General features: G+C 35.7%; 2 protein-coding genes across 24 annotated transcripts; one reads left to right on the forward strand and one right to left on the reverse strand.

The window, feature by feature from the left end:
• Positions 1 to 2,880, reverse strand: LOC18995812 (Tetratricopeptide repeat (TPR)-like superfamily protein). Of its 4 annotated transcripts, XM_088872024.1 has the most exons (3): positions 2,400 to 2,880; positions 1,916 to 2,036; positions 1 to 1,732 (listed from the first exon to the last, which is right to left on the reverse strand). In XM_088872024.1, the coding sequence occupies exons 1-3, from the start codon at positions 2,629 to 2,631 to the stop codon at positions 364 to 366; spliced, it is 1,722 nt and encodes a 573-aa protein (XP_088728150.1). In that variant the 5' UTR covers positions 2,632 to 2,880; the 3' UTR covers positions 1 to 363. The 4 variants fall into 4 exon arrangements, with proteins under 4 accessions (XP_088728150.1, XP_088728151.1, XP_011624278.1 ...); XM_088872025.1 differs by lacking the exon at positions 1,916 to 2,036 and having other exon boundaries at positions 2,400 to 2,816; XM_011625976.3 differs by having other exon boundaries at positions 1 to 2,036; positions 2,400 to 2,816.
• A 6,847-nt stretch (positions 2,881 to 9,727) lies between these two features.
• LOC18995813 (Tetratricopeptide repeat (TPR)-like superfamily protein) lies at positions 9,728 to 18,024 on the forward strand. Of its 20 annotated transcripts, none has more exons than XM_088872016.1 (8): positions 9,728 to 10,283; positions 10,863 to 12,899; positions 13,833 to 13,937; positions 14,075 to 14,142; positions 15,673 to 15,973; positions 16,500 to 16,546; positions 16,634 to 16,729; positions 17,641 to 18,024. In XM_088872016.1, the coding sequence occupies exons 1-3, from the start codon at positions 9,968 to 9,970 to the stop codon at positions 13,856 to 13,858; spliced, it is 2,379 nt and encodes a 792-aa protein (XP_088728142.1). In that variant the 5' UTR covers positions 9,728 to 9,967; the 3' UTR covers positions 13,859 to 13,937; positions 14,075 to 14,142; positions 15,673 to 15,973; positions 16,500 to 16,546; positions 16,634 to 16,729; positions 17,641 to 18,024. The 20 variants fall into 20 exon arrangements, 18 of the variants coding, with proteins under 18 accessions (XP_088728142.1, XP_088728143.1, XP_088728141.1 ...); XM_088872017.1 differs by having other exon boundaries at positions 16,500 to 16,540; XM_088872012.1 differs by having other exon boundaries at positions 9,729 to 10,283; positions 10,863 to 13,033; positions 14,075 to 14,208.
• The last annotated feature ends 1,010 nt before the right edge of the window (positions 18,025 to 19,034 follow it).

Consider the following 19,034-nt stretch of genomic DNA (forward strand, 5'->3'; position numbering starts at 1 on the left):
GGTGAAAAGAGACATCAATGTCATTCTTATTTCAGCTTTTGATGAAAACCATTTGCTACCAGGCCAAAGCAAAATTGAGAATAGGCAAAAATGCCACAAAATGTTATAATATACCATATTTAAGCGATGCTAGAAAATATGGCACCACAGGCATGAATCTACCACAATTCAATAATTTAAGCAAAACTCAAATGAAGAGAGTTCAATAGGGACTGATAGAATCCTTTCCTCCTTGCACAAATTCTCCAGTTCAAGCTAATAAACCCAAATGAAGGGAGATAAATTTTCATTTGGTACTCATCAAAACCATTCTCTCGTTCCTAAATTGCCCAGCTCAAGCAATGCCCAAATAAAGAGATATTTTCACGTACTCATCGCAACCTTCTGACCTTTCCTTGCTCCAGACGTCTTTTGGGCGACCAATCTTGAGAGAATATCTGCTTGCTTTGTGTTCCCCTCTTCACTTAGGGTTTTTATCAGGGATTCAAAACTGGTTGGCTTTTTCATCCCTCCCTTCTCTGTAATTTTACATAAAATTGAATATGCATTCAAGGTTTTGCCTGCAGAAATGAGAGCATCAAGGACAAGGTCATAGCTTGAGAAATTGACGTTGCAATCTCTTTCCAAACAGTAGTCTAACAATTTGAGAGCCGCAATGGTCTTCTCTTTCTTGCATAGTGTAGTCAAAAGATGGTTGAAATCAGGATAACATCCCTTCCTAAGCATAAGATCAATCCTTCCAAGTGCTTCTTCAACATGCCCTCTAAGCAGAAGAGCCTCTAAGATCTTCGCAACAAGGTCAAGATTTTCTAGCACATCTTTGTCTAACATAGTATACATAACCCGGCTAGCTGTTTGAACTCTACCATCTGAGAAAAGGCTGTCCATGACAGATCGAAACAATGAAGGGCTAGGAAGATGGCCACTCTCTATCATACTATCTAAAGCCGTCTTAGCATCAGCAGGCTCACATATCTTGAGATAGCTCTCCACTAAAGAGCTATAAGCATTACTGTCAGAAGGGATTCCCCTCCTAGCCATGATCTTAAGGAGTTCAAATCCATGTTCAGGCATTCTCTCTCTGGAATGACCAGCAATCAAATTGTTAAATGAAAGAGGATCCTGAACACCCAACTTCATCAATTGTCTGAAGAACAATTCGGCTTTTTGGGTATGGCCAATTTCACAGAGGTACCGGATAATTGGATTATAAACACTGGGTTCCAAAGGAGAACCACCGGGATTCAATAGAATTCCATCCTCCATAACCTCATCTAAAAGCTTACCTGCCTTATCATGGAGTCCCTTGTTGCAGTGGCCCTCTATCAAGACCCCGTAATGAGCAGATTCAGGTGAGATTCTCAAATTTTTCATCCCTTTCAAAATATCCATGGCCTCATCTAAATTACCCACATCACATTGAGCCTTCATCACGGTCAAAAAGATCGATGGGTCACTTGGCCTAAAATTTCTTTTCATCATCTCTTTCAGAAGAGTCTGTGCATCATCCATCTTCCCATTTTCATAAAGACCAAGCACCAAAGCCTGATAAATCAATGCATTAGACTTCAATTTCAAGCCACCCATCTCTCTGAAAAAATCTAAAGCCTCTTCGATTCGACCAGCCCCAACAAATCCCTTAATCAGATGTGTATAAGTAATCTCATCTGGAGCCATCCCTTTCTCATTCAATTCATTGAAGGATTTCAAAGCATTTTCCATGTCCCCAACCCTGCAACACCCACTTATCATCGTATTATATGTGATTATATCAGGCGAAATGCCTCTCTCCCTCATATCACTAAAAAATCTATTAGCAGTGGCCATTTTGGTGGATAGGCAAAAACCCCAAATCAAAATATTGTAAGTATATATATTGGGAGAAACCCCATTTCTGATCATAGCATTAAAATACCTTTTAGCCATAAAAGTTCGACCCCGTTTCAGTATAACACTGAAGAAGTTATTGTAACTTCTCACCGTAGGGTCAATCCCCAATTCCTTCATTTTATTGAAGATCTTCACTGATTCCTGAACTATACCAGCATTTCCATAGCTATTGATCAACATATTGAACAAACGCTCATCCCACTCTACTCCTTTCTCTCTCATGGCAAAGAGAATGCACCTTGCATGGTTAAGCATACCAAACCTACCAAGAATCTCAATTATCTTGAGGTGGGTCGAGTAATCGTGGTGAAAACCAGTCTTTTCGACCCACCTAAAGAAATTCAGAGCTTGTTGAGCCTTCTTGGCACCATCCAAGATGTTCAAAACAAGGGGTTTTGTGAACTCAGGGACCAGAGCTCTAATGGAGTTCTGCAACCTGGTCGTCCAAGACCTCTTAGCCATCATTCTAATAATGGTTTCCTCCAAATATTCGGGGTTTCGGGGCTTACCTCTCTCTGACGAAGATCGTGAGCTCTGATCTGGTTCGCCATAGAATTCATGGCTCTGGTTCGAAATGGGTTCTCCATCAATGGGTGGAGTCTCGTTCTCTGATGATTTTGCAGGCGGGTTTGTAAAGAAAGCCCGTAGGGGGTGGTGGAAGAAGCTTGAACGCCATGGACTGGTCTTTTGTCGAAGGATTTTAATGGAGGATTGAGTTGTAGAGGAGGAGATGGAAGCCATTTCTCTTACGGGGGGTGAGAAATTAGGGTTTTAGATCAGATAATCATAGGGTTCAGCAGGATACAGTGATTTGAGAGAAATAGGGATTGTTCAGTCGTGGGTTTTAGGGTTCTAAGGTTTACGGCACAAGTGCAGGAACAGAGTGAGCGAGAGGACGCTGTGGTTTTTTAGGAGCGTTTTGTTAGAAAAACGCCATTAGGGATTTAATTATGTAATTATAGGATTGTATATTATCATGCCATCCACATATATTACACGGAGGCTACAGTTATTTCTAGTCATTGGATGCCCCGTTTTTAAATCTTTTGAATTGTCTTTTTTTATAGGACTTTCAAATTTTATCATGCTATATAATTTTGACGTAAAATATTTTTAAAATTAATTTAAAATTTATTTTTATATCTAATTATAAAATTTTAAAAATAGTTAAAATCAAATAGATTTATAAACATATGAAAATCTTGAAAATGGAGGGTGTAAATAATATCTTGTAAAATGCACTATTATTGAGACTTAAAATCTTTTTATTTTTCATAGTCATACATCTCGATGTCGAGATGATCAATCATATGGTTTTTCAATATTAAAACTACCTTTTCCAATGGATTTTTGAAAGACATCGGGAGTTCTACATTATAAAGTAGCATCTTTATATAAAATTTTTCCTTTCTATATATCCAAGTTGTGCATACAATTTAAGCAACTCAGCCTCACCCTCATTGGACTCGTGTGAGTCGTGTGACAGTGATACTAAATATTCAATTACAATAATAATAATAATAATAATAATAATAATAATAATAATAATAATAATAATAATTATTATTATTATTATTATTATTATTATTATTATTATTATTATTATTATTATTATTATTATTATCTCATCTCTCTCAACTAACTGAGAATAGACGATCCCCCCTCTCTATCTACTCTCTTCTTGTTGGAAAAACAAGAGCATGCCATTCACCTATCTCATGCAAATTGACTCTATCTGCTAATACTCATCTGCATCTTCGCTTTATCTGCAACGGTAATAAAATTAAAAACTTGGGATTTTTAAGTTCTCAAGTGGAGAGCCAAAGTTCTCTTCGAATCTCGAAGACCCCGAAGTATGAATAAACAAGTTCTTCGTGATTTTGATTTGAAGGCCTGAAGTGGGAGAATTTTGAAAAAATAATTAGAAAGGAAGTTACAAACTTAAAATACAAAATTATAATAATATATAATAAAATATTTTGATAGAGCCGCAACCCTATCAAAATAAATAAAGCTCCGCATCAAATCTCACTAAAAAATTGTATTTCTGGCATTGAAAAACCTTCAAGTCAATCATCTCAGCCTTGATCGTATGGTTGTGAAAAAAATTAAGATTCGTTTTTTTTTTACAAGAGTACGAACTTTTATTAATTAAAAAATGGTCGCAACAAAGATCCAAAATTAAATCAAAAGACAAGATTAAAAAAGACTAAGTAATGAGAAGCGATCTCCAAAGTTTGCATCCACAATGATCTTAACAGCCATGGTGGCAGAGACTCCTTGTTACACTAATTGATCATATTAAGAGTGTCTCATTCATGTATTGTATGAAGTAGTCACCAATTTGTCGTTCCCTTAGAATTTTAACTGCTCACAATGAAGCGGCTATTTCAGCATGCATTGCAGATACATTATTACACAGTCCTACAAAGCTAATTTCCCGAGCTATCTCTACTCACACCACCTATACCTGCCACACCTGGATTCCCCAATGAAAAACTATCGAGGTTCAATTTAAAACCTATCGCAAGGGGCTGTCATCTGCATTTGGGTCTAACCTTGACAAACTTTAAGGTCATTAGTTTAGCCAAATTCAAATCAATATCCACCTTGAATACATTTATTCCTTAGTTATATTAAACCAGCTCCACAAATATATGATACTATTCATTTAACTTCTTGTAACTCCAAAGAGATACCCTCAAAAGTTCTATGGTTTCATTCCTACGACAGTTTCCAAGTGATAGCAGCACCAAAAATGGTATCCCAAGTGATAGCAGCACAAAAAAATGGTCCATATCATGCATCCAACCTTGGGTAACCCTGTAAGCTCGAGATGATCCAGTTATCCATGTGTGAACTGGGACAAACTAATGGGGTACCAACCTTTTGTATTGCTCAATACCATATGTTTTGAAAAAAAAAGACAGTGAAGGAAAATATGATCCTCGTCATTCTTACAAAACAAGCATATATTAACTACAATTTTATCCCTTGTCATGAAGATTGTGATGCAAGAAAAAAATAAATAAAAGATAGATAAAATAAGGGATAAGAGATTATACTCTCTCTCAGAGTTTGCAAAGGAGTCTACCCTAAAGATCTTGTCACAAGACCCAAACTCTTTATATAATTCACCATCATCATTTTCTTTTTAAAAACAAATTAAAAGGAATAATAATAATAATAATAATAAACTAACTCTATCCCTTTCCTACATTTTTTTTCCTCTCACTCTCTCTCATTCTCTATCTTCATCTCAAATACCATACAAATATTTTCCAAAATAAAATATCCAATTAAATCCCTTAAAACTAGGATTCTATTATTAACAACCTTTAACAAAATATATCCTGATTGACTTTCATATAAGGCTTCATATTTTTCCTCTTAAATCTTTACAAGGAAGAAAATATAAAAATAACTCTACAAATAAAATCTTAAAAAAAAAAAAAAACACATCATTCCCCTAAAGTTAGAAGAAGCTCGACCTCAAGCTTGTTGAACTTAAATCTTTTAGTGGCCTTCTCAAAAGTTGGTATGAAGTCCCACCATTCTTCTCGGTACTTTGTCTTCAATAAACCAATTCATCAAATACTTTGGGTATAACTTGAGTAGAACACTGGGAACTCAAGCTTAATCTTGATTTTTTTTCAAGTTCCTCATAAAACTCCGAAAGATCAACTTAATACAAAGATCATGTGGATGTTCATTAACACGTGGTTTTTGCATCACAATTTGATCGTAATATTCAGGATATGCAACTTGAGTTGGTTATGGGACTAGCTTCGTCTCTTTAGTAGAACTTGGTGTCAGATCTCCATGGTTGTGAGCACTATCTTCTCGAAGAATTGTGTACTCCAACTTTTGCAACCTCTGATTAATTTCACAAACTCCATGATTTATGGTAATATATCATTGATTGTAAGAGTGGGTTTTGGTAGCATTGAGATTGATAGATCTTACTTGCTCGGATATCAACCAATGCAAAAAAAAACTAACCCAGAAAAAAAAATAAAAAAGTAAAATAAAATAAAATAAAATAGAGACAAAATAAAAGAGTATACCATGTCTCAAGGTTTGCAAGGGAGTCCACCCCAGAGATTTTGTCATAAGGCCCAAAATATTTACTCAATTCGTCATCCTTACAAAGAAGCGACATCTTCCCTTTAAATGCAAATTAAAATGAATAATAATAATAAAACAATAAACTAGAAAACTAACTCTCCACCTGCACCCTCATTTATTTTTTTTTCCCTCTCTCCCCCCTTCTCTCTCTTTATCTCAAATCCTATACAAATCTCTTTCTAATAAAATCCCCAACTAAATATGTTAAAATTAGAATCCCCTTGTGTACAACTTTTAACAAAATATATCCTAAATAACTCTCATAGAAAACTTCTTAATTTGCCTTTTAAATCTCTACAAGAAACAAAAGATAAAAATAACTCTATACATAAAATCTAAAATAGCAAAATAAATAAAAAATAAAAATCTACTACACATTCCCTAAAGTCAGTGGCTTATCATGTTACAGAATCCACATAAATGCCTGCACTTTATGTGATACTTTCCATTTCCAAATGTCTTTCAACCTGGGACAACTCCACCTAAATCTATCATGGGAAAAAATATAATAGGTTGATTTCACTAAAAACCACCCATCTGACTCTACCTCCCACAGAAAGTCATCATCCACACTATCAGAAACATAAATATCCTAAAAAAATTGTAAGCAAGTATATGAGTTGTGTGATTACTGTGTGGGGTACACTATTTTAGGTTCAATTGATGTTCCAAATCTTGTCAAAAAAAAAAGAAATGGATGTTCCAAATCAATGTGGAAAATATTAGGCGGTTCAAATTCTTATCGCCTGGTTAGACCCGATTAGATCGGAACCGGTTTTGGCCAATTGTGGTGAATCGGCTGGATATTTTTTTAAAAAAATGAAAAATAATATATAAAATCTAAAAATAAGGGATTTTATTTGTAATGCATTTTGATAAAGATTGAAAATTGTTTTGGTCACTAATACTTATTTTTACATTTTTTCATAATTTTTTAGAACATTTCAAAAATACCCTTGGGCACAATTCTTTAAAATCCATTGTTTCATTAATTTTCTACTCTATTTGGAGGTGCTTTATTTAATCATGGTTTAACTATACTTTTCATATTTTATTATATTCTTTTTTATATTTGAACACTTTTTTGACCGCCCTGAGACTTGTCCTGTTAGATTAGTTGAACCAACCGATTTACCGATTAAGCTGGTTGATCCACTTTCAGCCCCATATTTGATTAACCATTCCGATTCGATTTTTCTTACAATGTTCCAAATTGTGGAGCTACATATCCTCTCATACACGTCATTCAGTTTCGCTAAAGGGTAAAATAACGAATAGATAATATACCTTTCAAAAATTGAGATTTTTTAGACCCAATTATGTCCCTGATGATCAGATTAGTGGCCGAATCCAAACCATATTTGGCTACTAAAACCTCTCACCACATCTGATTTCATATCGCATTGACCGCCACCACTATTTAGCAATTCATACTTGATTAACTAACTTTAACTTTCTGATTCCCAAGCTATTTTTTCTCTTTGGAATACAAATTGTGAAGAGTCTTAGGTTTCTCTGAAGAGACACATTGTGTCCATTAATCAATATGCATATACAAACTTGTCTTAAATAGACAAATACACAAACGATAATAATAAAAATAAATCATAAGCACCTAAATTATACGCAGACTTATCATAAAATATAAGATATTGTACCTACCCTTCCCATATTTATTAATTACAATATACACCTTCCATATTAACCTGATATATAATATATATTTTCTTTTCACATAAATCCTCCCCTAATTTACCAAATGAGATTTCCTGACCTTATCATCAGATCCCCACAAAAGTTCCTCAGAAGTTGTTCTATCTCTTAAAAAATATCCTCAGGCATAACCATCAATGACGTCAAATACATTGGAAGACCGGAAAACAAAGACTTTATAAGAGTGATACGCCCTCTTAAAAGATACATGCTTCACCTTTCATAAAATCCAATTTTACATGTACTCTCTTCAAAATTGGGTCCTTTGGTAGCCTTGAATCTAAAATTGGCATCCCAAAATACGTGATTGGAAAGCACTCCATCCTACACCCCATAAGAGTAGCCATGTGGTTAAGCAATAACTCATAGCAACTGGCTCGAACAACAGAGGTTTTCCCAAAATTAATTTTTAACCTCAAGACCAACTCACAACATCTAAGAAACCTTTTGATCTTCAAAATTTGACCCACCCCTACTCAACAAAAGATAATGGTACCATCAACATATTGCATAATATATTGCAGATGAGAGATACAAAGAGCTTTTAAGCTCACTTGACAGCCTTGCAAGCTTTGTCAACTCTACATTTCGAAGCATCAAACTAAAAGCCTCATCCACCAAAGTAAAAAGGCAAAAGCGAATACCCCTAAATGCCTAAAGAAACACTTCGGGAAGTTATTCACCAATATTGGAAAGTTAGCACTAGAGAAACAACCTATAATCCACCACCGCCAATTTCAACTAAAACCCATGCGGAATAAGATTTTATCTAAGGCATTCCGTTTAACACGGTCATAAGGCTCTTCCATGTTGAGTTTAATCACTATCCCTAGAATCCCACTCACCCCTCAAACATGAATACATTCTTGAGCAATCAAAATGCCATCCATAATCAGTCTTCCACTAATGAAGGTTGACTGTGTACCCGATACTACTAGATGAAGCACATTTTTTAATCTCTCAACTAAGAATTTTGAAAATAATATTGTAGAGACTCGTCAACAAGCTAATTAGGTGAATACCATTAATTCCCATTATGGACAACTTCTTTGGAATCAATGCAATATACGTTGTATTGATCCCCTCATGTAAAATTCCACTCTCCAAAAATTCATTCACCATCACTAGCAATTCTTTTTTCATCATTGGCCAAAACCTCTAGAAAAATAGTATTGGGAAATCGTCTGGACCGGGGGCTTTGTCCCCACGTAAAGAAAAAATAACCCTCCCTAGCCCTTCTAAATCTACCCCCTTAACCAAATCATAAGCAACATTTTTAGAAAGCTTGTTGAATGGCAGTCCATCAAACTGAACATTGAAACGTAACCCATTGGAGAAAGCCTTTTTGGAACGATTCACATAAACCAACTCCTAAGCCTCATGATTGTCTTCATTCACACCATTGAATTTGATATTAGAGATATCATTTTGTCTACAAATAGCAATAGCAATGACATAAGAATTTAGTGTCAATATTGCCTTCTTTTAACCATTTAACCACGGTCTTTTACCTCCAATAAATCTCTTCCATTCTAAATGAATCAGTTCTTATCTTTGATCTTCTAAAACTTTAATTAACATACCATTGGTTAATACCTCCTCATCAATAGACCGAACGTTATGCACCATCTCCTCAATTTTTTGTTCAATACAAAAAATTTTCTCCATTCTTCCACCGCAACAATTTGTGTTTAATATTGAGTAATTTTTTATATAGTATTTAAAAATTCGGATTTCAAGATCTAAAAATAATATATATTGTAACACATTATCTAAACCATCCATTTCACCCTAAAAATAAAATATTCACATATCTCAAGATATATAACTTTTTAAACTTCAAATTTCATGGCCAATGTTAAAAATTGATTTTTCATCAAGATTTTTGATGCTCCAAGTGCTCTTCGGACAAGGCCGTTTTACTTTGTTTTCACAAACCCTAAGGCTAAGAAACTACATCCTAACCTATATAAAGTGGATACAAGCTTAAATTTCTCAAATGCTACTATTTGGTCCTCTATCCATTCTCTGTCAATGTCCCCCTCTTGCCTCTCACCCACCCCAAATCAAATCCATTAAGGTCAAAAAGGAAAAAAAAAAAATTACGTTCTCTAGCCCTAAATGAACATCACCCTCACTCTCTCTAACTCACTGCAGAATGACTGCATTTCCCACCATTTTCTCTCTCTAAAATCCACTGCGAAAGTTATGAATACCTCACGCTTTTCACCATCGCATGAGGATCTTCCATCGTCGCCTTGTGCACCACTTTTTCTCTCTATCTCTCAAAACCAACATTTTAAGACCCAGAAGTTCATCATTTGTTGCTCCAGCTATTGTAGAAGAACCAGACCAGTCTCCACTATTAAACCCCAGACACTATTTGGGCTCAATTTTCAAGGGTTTTGATGAATTGGGTCTTGAAAGGTTTATCAAAACTTTGTTTTTTCGCCATTCCAGGGTTACCCAATTCGCTGTAGCTCATGCACTGGCTATGCAGAAGAGATTGAAGGATTTGAGAGTCGTTATACAGAGAATACTGGCAAAAGAAGGTATTTTTCGGGGTTTTTCTTGCATTATTTTTCTGAGGATTAAGGTGTAATTTTTGCTTGCTTGTTTTATGATTTTGGTTCTGAAATTATATGGCTTTTTGGAACATATTTTCTCCTTTTTATGGAATTATGTGGATTTTTCTTTTTTAAAAATTATTGTTATTTTACTGGTTCTAGTGTGAATTTGTGGGGGATAGTTGTAAATTTAGTGGAGAGTCTTTTGTTTAAATTACGAACAATCACAAATAGTTTTGTTTAAAAACTGGGGTAGTTTTTTCACTGAAAACAGAGTTTTGAATGAACCATATTTTCAGTAAAAGATGCAAAATACGAATTTATTCTGTAAATATGACAATAATTTTCATTTTTTTTATTTTATTAATTAAATGGTGGATTGGACTTCTCTTCTTTTCTCATCTGATATGAGGTTGTGAGCAATTTGATCAAAAAAATTTTCTTCATTTTTTTAACTAAGTGGATGGCTGGATTTCTTCTCTTTTCTTGTCTGATGAAGATTCTTGGCAATGTGACACTTCAATTATTTAATAAAAGACTAATTTTTCTTTTATTCTCTGGCAGGACCTGGTTCCGCACCAATACTTTGCGAATTACTTAGCGAACAATTTCAAGATTGGGATAGCAATGATCTGGTATGGGATATGCTGGCAAATGTTTTCTCTAAATCGCAATTGATCGATGACTCTCTCTATGTTCTCACTAAGATGAAATTTTTAAAACTTCAAGCTTCAATATCAACATATAACAGTCTTCTTAGCAAAACTAGGCACACAGAGATGTTCTGGAGCATATGTGAAGATCTTTGTGTTAGTGGGGTATCTCTTAACATCTACACCTACAATATCCTTATTCATGGTCTATGTAAACGTCAAAGGTTGAGAGAAGCTGTAAAAATGTTTCAGGAAATGCAGAGTGTAGGCCATCTACCAAATATTGTTACCTTTAACATTCTTATGTCTGGATTTTGTGAGATGGGTTTCGTAAAAATCGCAAAGTCCTTTCTCTCTCTAATGCTTGGTCATGGGTTACTTCTGGACACATACAGTTACAATACACTTATTCATGGACTCTGTGTTGTGGGTTCTATTGAGGAAGCTTTAGAATTCTCTGAGGACATGGAGAAACACAACATTGAACTTGATTTGATTACATACAACGCTCTTGTCAATGGTTTTTGTTTACTTGGGCTTATGTCAGAGGCTGATAAGGTTGTATGCAGGATGTTGCTTAATGGTTTGAGGCCTAATCATGTAACATACACCACCCTTATGAGTGGTCACTTAAGGAAGGGAAATGTCAATGAAGGGATGAGGATTCGGGATGAGATGATCGCCCGGGACCTCCAGTTAAATATGTACACATATGCTGTGTTGTTAAGTGCTTTGTGTAAAATGGGTCGAGTCAATGAAGCCGAGAAGTTGGTTGATGAAATGGTCGTGGTGGGATTGGTTCCAGATCTCATCATATATTGTATCCTTATTGGTGGCTATGCAAAGATAGGAAATACGGAAAGGGCAAATAAATTGTTTCAAGTTATGCTTCGGGAAGGAATCAAGCCCAATAAGGTTGCATGTATGGCAATGCTTTCGTCAATGTGCAAGAATGGGGAGCTAGGCGAAGCTAGGGCATATTTGGACTACTTAACAAATAGTGGTTTGGTTATTGACAAATTTCTTTACAATATAATGATTGATGGGTATGTGAAAATGGGCTATATTCAAGAGGCCTTTGGTTTGTATGAGGAAATGATCAAGAATGGGGTAAGCCCAAGTATAGTGACCCATAATTCTCTTATTTATGGCTTATGCAAAAATGGGAGACTTACGGAGGCCAAAGGGATGGTAGGCATGCTCAAGCTTCATGGCTTGGTTCCCAATGAGGTCACATATAGTACCATAATCGATGCATATTGTGAAGAGGGGAGTATGGAAATTGTGATGGAATTGCTCAATGAAATGGCTTCAAAAGGCATTGCACCAAACACTGTTACATATAGTATAATTATTAAAGGGCTTTGCAAGCAAGGGCTTTTGCAAAGAGCTTTGGGGGTCCTTAATGAAATGTACAGTAAGGGCCTAGAAGCTGACCACATTACTTATAATACGCTCATCCAGGGTTTTTGTGAACAACATAACATGTTCTCAGCATTTTCTTTACATGATGAGATGATGGAGCGCAACCTTGAGCCCACTCCAACTACTTATTATTTGCTTGTGAGCGGCCTATGTATGTGTTATGACTTATGGAGTGCTGAGAAATTTCTGGAAACTATTACACTTCGGGGAATAAAACTAAACAAAGATGCTTACACATCAGTGGTCAATGCATATTGTGTCAGGGGTGACAAATACAAGGTTATCGACCTTTTTAATAGAATGGTGAAGAGAGGTTTTGAGCTTTCTATTTCGGATTTCAGTGCCGCGATAAACAGATTTTGTAAGCGAAGGCGGTTGATTGAAGCCAAAGATATGTTTAATATGATGTTGCAAGTTGGGGTGTCTCCAGATAGGGAGATATATGCTGTATTGCTTGAGGCTTTTCAAAGAGAGGGCTATGTAAGCCCAGTTTCTCAACTGCATGCTAAGATGATTCGAAGTGGTATGATGTCACGTTGTGGGGCACGATAGAAACCTGAGAGATTTTTTATTGAAGTGGATTTTTGGTGGCTTTGCTAGTTAAACTGTTTGATGAAAGAAAGCTCCTTGTTGATATGTTCTCATTTCCTGCATAAGGTATTGCAATATTCTCCTATTGCAATATTCTCCTGTAACACATGCTCAATAAAGGGCACAGCATTCCATAATCCATTAAAGTATGGGATGTGTTACTCTAATGGGTCATCTACTAATCATTTCTCTTAATGGATAGTAGAGATTAACAGTATTGGGCCCCTCTCTAAAATTCACCCTGGTGCAATTGATTTCCACTATCCATCATTAGGAATGTGTATGATTGATGGCCACTGGATAACTGTATACATACTCCACTTATTTGTCATATGTTTTCCTTTAGAAAGTGGTTTGGGCTTCAAAAAGGTGTCCACTAAGAATTTCAATTTACTGACCGTGGAGTAACTTTCAAATGCTTTGGTGTAGTCAGAAAAGCTCTTCAATTCTCTTGCAAAGTTAGGAAAAGACTTCAAAAACTTTTAGTTCATTTTTGAGAAGTACGCCTGGCACATATTCAGCTAAGCAGTGAGACAATTTGTTTACCTAAATGTATCATGGTTGATCTTGATTCAGATTGAAACCAGGATTTAATATTCTAGCCTTACTCCCAAAACTGAAACCCCCTTGGTATCTGTGGTTAGAGTGAAAGGAAGCATATTTGACAGTCACACTCCTGTTCTATTGTTTTTGAAATTATATTACTCGTGCTAATTGGATATTTTTCCTTTAATAGATGCCTAATCCTCCATACTCTCCCTTGGACTGACAATATTTTGGTTGACAGCTTGTGTCTCATATTAACTTATGAAATCATAGTTTTTTAATCTTCTACTCCTCATCAGTTAACTTTTCTGCGCTGCAGAGAGTTGGCTTGCAAGGATGACATGAAAAACTAGAAGGGTCCCAAAATGTTAAATGTTTTACAGAAGAAGAGATTGGGGATCTGGACCATTGTCCCAAGTCTGAGGTATTGCTCATTTTTTCAAGTCCTGATTAGTGTGTCATTGCTCAATATACCTTCAGTAATTTCTGTTCTCAGCATGTTGCACTTGATTTGATATGGCAATGAATTATTTTTCTTTCGTGTTCCTTTTTATTTGGCAGGTTCCTTATGGGATTTAACCCAAAACCTATTGGCCGAGATGGAGAGAGCTCCAAGGGATTTGACTATGGTACTTCAACCCACTTATTGGAAACTGTTTGTTTATTGCATTTGTCAGTTTGAATTTTTTGATAAGGTATGTACTAATGATATATAGCACATGAAGTTCATAAATGCAAAATAATACAGATACCCTTATGTATAATGCATTTATTATTTATCCCTCTGTACTTCCTGAATTTGTACTGGATAAGAAGTCCTATCGGATACCTCTAGAAAATTCTAGTAAATGTCATTCTCGTTTCGAACATGTTCGTGTGGAGTGGTGGTTGGTTATTCAGGGGTGGAACAATGTCTTCTATAATATAACAAGCTAAACAAAGCCTTCCCAGCTAGCTTAAATAGGAATATATATATATTTATCAATGAAATAGGAAAATAAATTTAGGTCAAGGAAAAAAAAAATGAAAATATTTAGTTTTGTTTTTTATTGGAACTAAAACAGGAATGTCGATTGGGGAGCTGAGGATAAAAAGGAAATCATGGGCATGGACTTTGGACTTGAGGATAAAAAAGAAAACTTTTGGCTTTCACTAATCCAAGCTTTGTAAAGCCTAATGCATTTCTCAAATAGATCTCCCTTTGATTCTTTAATTTCTGAACATTCTGAATTCCAGAAGGCCAAACCAAAGGATTGATGCAAAGAGGCAGAAACCATGAGAAATAACTCTGAAAGACAACAGAAAGCATGGCCAACAGAAAGCATGGCCTTTAAGGGGCTGAAACCATGAAAAGCACAAGTGGAAAAAGGCAAAAGAAAGATGGGTTCTTGTCTAACAAAGTTCTTACCTGAAAATGATCCATATGTATTTAATTTCACATATGGAAGCCTTTACATAAAAGCATATTTTCTCACTATCTTAGTATTGCATCTGGTCATGATTAAGTGTTGTAGATCGGGTTTCTCTACACTTTTTTCTTTCATCTTTACCTCCTCCCTGTTTCGAACTGGTCTCTCTGCCTACTTTCTCTCGCTACGCTCTTTACTCTTGTATATTTTATCTCCATTTTATCCACCTTACTCTCTCTGATTAGCTTTCTCCATGTACAGACCTTTCATTTTTGGCCTCCTTTTTGTCTTTGTGATTTTCTGTTACATACATTTTGTACAGTTATGTAGATAACCTGACCTGTGGACTGCCTCATCCCACCCAGATGTCTTTGTAAACATATCTATGAAATAATATATTGTCATCAATTACCCCGTGTCATGGTAAAAGGCTCGGGTATCCAGAGCAAGAGCGTGCGTTTGAGTCCTGAGAGCGGCCATTTTTTGCATAAAAAGCCAAAGGTTAGAACCGTTTCCAGCTCACCCCTCCCGGGACCCTGCGTAGGCGGGACCAGCACCGGGTCACAGCCCTTTTTTTCTAATCACCCCCCACACCCAAAAAAAAAAAAAAGAGGGAGATGTGGTTTGGGGATTGCCAACCCAGATTATGTACTGTACATTAAATGCACATATACTTAAATGTTTACTTTCAAATATGGGATTTCGAGTGGTTTTCTCTGAAAAGTATGGGTGCTGTCTGGTGTGTCATAGGTTAAGATGAGATTTTTGAAGGGTTGAGGAAGCTGATTGAAAAATTAGAGTGTCAAAGTCAAGACACACAAGGGGAGAAATTGGACGAGAGTTTCAATGACTACAGGGACACCTCAAGGCATAAACAGAGAGGCCCTGGCATGCGTGTCAGGTCAGGCCTTATCCGGATTGTGTCTCATGAATACTACTGCAAGCCAGAGGCCCAGAAATTGTATCCAAAGTTCTTCCACCCGCCCACTGCAAGCAACCCCTGCCCCTTCTCCCAAAAAAAAAAAAAATCATCCCCCTTTTCCTTGTTGCAGTTAAGTAGTTTGTTTACATTTTGTGTTTCTTTATTTGGATAGCCGTTATAACAAAAAGGATACTTCCCTGTTATGTGCATGTACTTGTCCCTAATTATGCATGAATTCTCTGTTCTATACCTGTGGACGTGGTTAGCCATGTATGTCTGTGAATTATTATTCACTGTTGGCTAGTATAAGGGAATGAGTAGTTAATCAATTAGTTGCATGGAATGAGTTGTTTTTGATCAATTAATAGAAATTTTTTTTTTATCAATTAATAGCAAGCGATATGTTGCTTTCCATCAATGAGTGGTTGGGGATGAGTGAGAATACCTACTATAATACGAATACACGTTTTTCCATTATACGATTCTAAATAAATATTTGGTAAAATTATCAGGTAGAATACCATGGCACCCCAGAACTCAATATCAAATAGATCAAAGATTAGGTACTTACTAATAAGGAAAATGATCAAAACTGTGTGCTTTTGACTGTTTGGCTGCGGCCTTTCTTTTGAAGCTTTGAGTGTTTGAATGGCAGGTGGGGGGCTGATCGGGAAGGTTAGATAAATAGAATGGAAGGTGCAGGTGCCCCTTATTTGCTTGATAATATACATTGGGAAATCCCATGTTCTGATAGCTCTTTGATTCTATTTTTTTCTAACCCTTTTGTAGAGGGATAAACATGGAGCCACCACCAGAAGCCCCATTTCTTCCTGCACCAGAGCCTCCACCTGCAAGTGGAGGATTCAATGGATTTCTGGGAACTTGGTGAGAAAAACCCATTTTTCCCTTTGCCCTTTTCTTTTAAAATCCAGTCTTTCTTCTCCCTTTTCTCTTCATTGTTTCCTCAGTATAAGCCTGAAACTCGTCTGAGAAAATCCATTGTCCCTTATTTTTCTTCCCTTTTTCTTCCTCACTAGGGGCATGGGATGACAATGCAACCTGAATTTTTTGGCAGTTAATTAATCTGTGAAAAACGCATTTTCCCTCCTTCTACTTTACTTTTCTTCTTCGATGTTGGCCATGAAAATTAGTGTCGCGGCCTGAATTGTTTTCTTTCTGTGAATTGTAAAAATTAATTATTCACCAAAATGATATTAGCAGAATAGAAAGCTAAAAGAAGAATGTGGTTACCCTATGACTCTATACCGCATGTTTCTTATTCTTCTTCCAATGTTAATATCACTTACTTCCTGTTGGCATTGCTCCTCAACATGAGGTCACTGATAGGAAAAGAAAGGGAAAAGATATATTGGTACCACAGCCCCTGCATATCAATCAAAATAGAGCTAAAACTGACAAGAGAGAAGGGGAACTGGAATTGGTTTCCAAAAGGAAAAGGCAGTATTTTAAACTAAATACTCGGCCTGTGTGTCGCAAGAGGCCTGAGCACGAGTCAGACAACCATACTCGGCCAAGTCTGTCAAAGACTTAGCCGATTAATTAGAAAACCTTCGCATTGGGAATTGGCTAGGCTTGGGGGTTCCTAAGGTTTTTCTTCGGGACTCGGCAGCCTGCCGAGTATGAGTAATGTGGGTGTGTCCTAGTCGGACTCACATCGCCGAGTTTTAAATCACTGAAAATGGTAAAAATCAAATGATTAATCTGTTACATCCTACTTATGTAATAAGAGACATTTTTTTGACTTTTTATTTTATTTTATTTTATTTTATTTGCAGCCTGTGGTGCCTTTGTTGCTGTGGCTTATTCCAGAGTTGCTGCCCTCCTCTTTTCGAGCCGGGACCCATGCCTCCCCCATGAATGCGAAAAGTTTACGTGATCCCACGTTTTATTTTTCTTTTTCTTTTATTTTGTTGTCTGTTTTAGTTTTCTTTTTATTTACCATTTTTTGTTGGACTTTTGGGTTGTAATCTGGATGTTTTACCTGATGATCAATACTGCATTGGAGGTGCTTTTGTTGGTTTCTCCCAAAAAAAAACGAGCATACGAGAAGATTGTTTTTTTATAGGAAAGTCACATTCAGTCCCTAGCCATCAGATGTAAGATTAGACGATGGAGGGTATGCGATTTATCACATTTAAGAGAAGTTTTTTTTCTTCGAATTTTGTTCCATTTTGCTTTTAACGCCAAGGGGTAATTGTTTGAGTTTTTTTTAGTCCAAGTAAACAAATGTTACAATATTAACGGTAGGAGATAAACCTATGACATCTCAAATATCAAATATCAAATAAATAAAGGAAAATATCTCTTTATCTCTTATTTTTAATTTTCATATCTTATGAGATCCAAGAATTAAAAATATTACTTGTAAGTAAAATGTTTTCATCATTTTTATTTTACAACCTCTTGGATTTTTTTGACCATAAATTTTTTATTCAAACAAACACTAAAATAACACCCTATTCAAATTCCATCTCTCTCTTTTCGCTTTTCGGTGAGTTTATCAGCCAAGGGGTTTAGTTTGAGTTCGAGTTCAATCATGAATACACCTTCTTATGTGTGTGAGAGATGGAGTTTTGGTTTTAGAGAGAAAGAGAGAGATAGAGTTTGAGTTTTAAGGAGAGAGATGAAGTTTTGAGAGAGAGAGACAATAATATGAGAGTGAGATGGAGTTTAGATTTTAGAGAGATGGAGTTTTGAGAAAGAGAGGATGATGTGAAAGAGTGATGGAGTTTTAGAGAGAGATATATATATATAGTCCTTTCATAAGTTGTTGAGGTCAATAATAGATGATCAAAAAGATTTGGAGGGTTGAAAGATATAAAAATGATATTTTTTTGCTTAAAGTAATATTTTCAATTCTTGGGTCTCATGAGATATAAAAATTTAAAATAGAAGATAATAGGATATTTTTCCAATAAATAATTGAACCGCAGGTTTTGGACTCGACAAAAATTGTAACATAAATTGCTCCTACAGTTTGTATAGAGCCTAAGCTCTAAACAATCAAATTAGAGCTTACTTTCAAATAGTGTCGAGACATGTGGTTTCAACATTAAAAATCTTTGTGATAGTTTTAAAATGTATTTTCATCTTTATTTATAAAGTTTAAAACTTCAAAAATAATGTAGATTGACAGATCTATGAAAACTTGCAAATCTTGAAAATGAAC

Source organism: Amborella trichopoda, chromosome 7 (assembly GCF_054954075.1).
Source record: "Amborella trichopoda isolate Santa Cruz 75 chromosome 7, AtrichopodaSantaCruz75HAP2 v2.0, whole genome shotgun sequence".
In the NCBI taxonomy this organism is placed as follows: domain Eukaryota; kingdom Viridiplantae; phylum Streptophyta; class Magnoliopsida; order Amborellales; family Amborellaceae; genus Amborella; species Amborella trichopoda.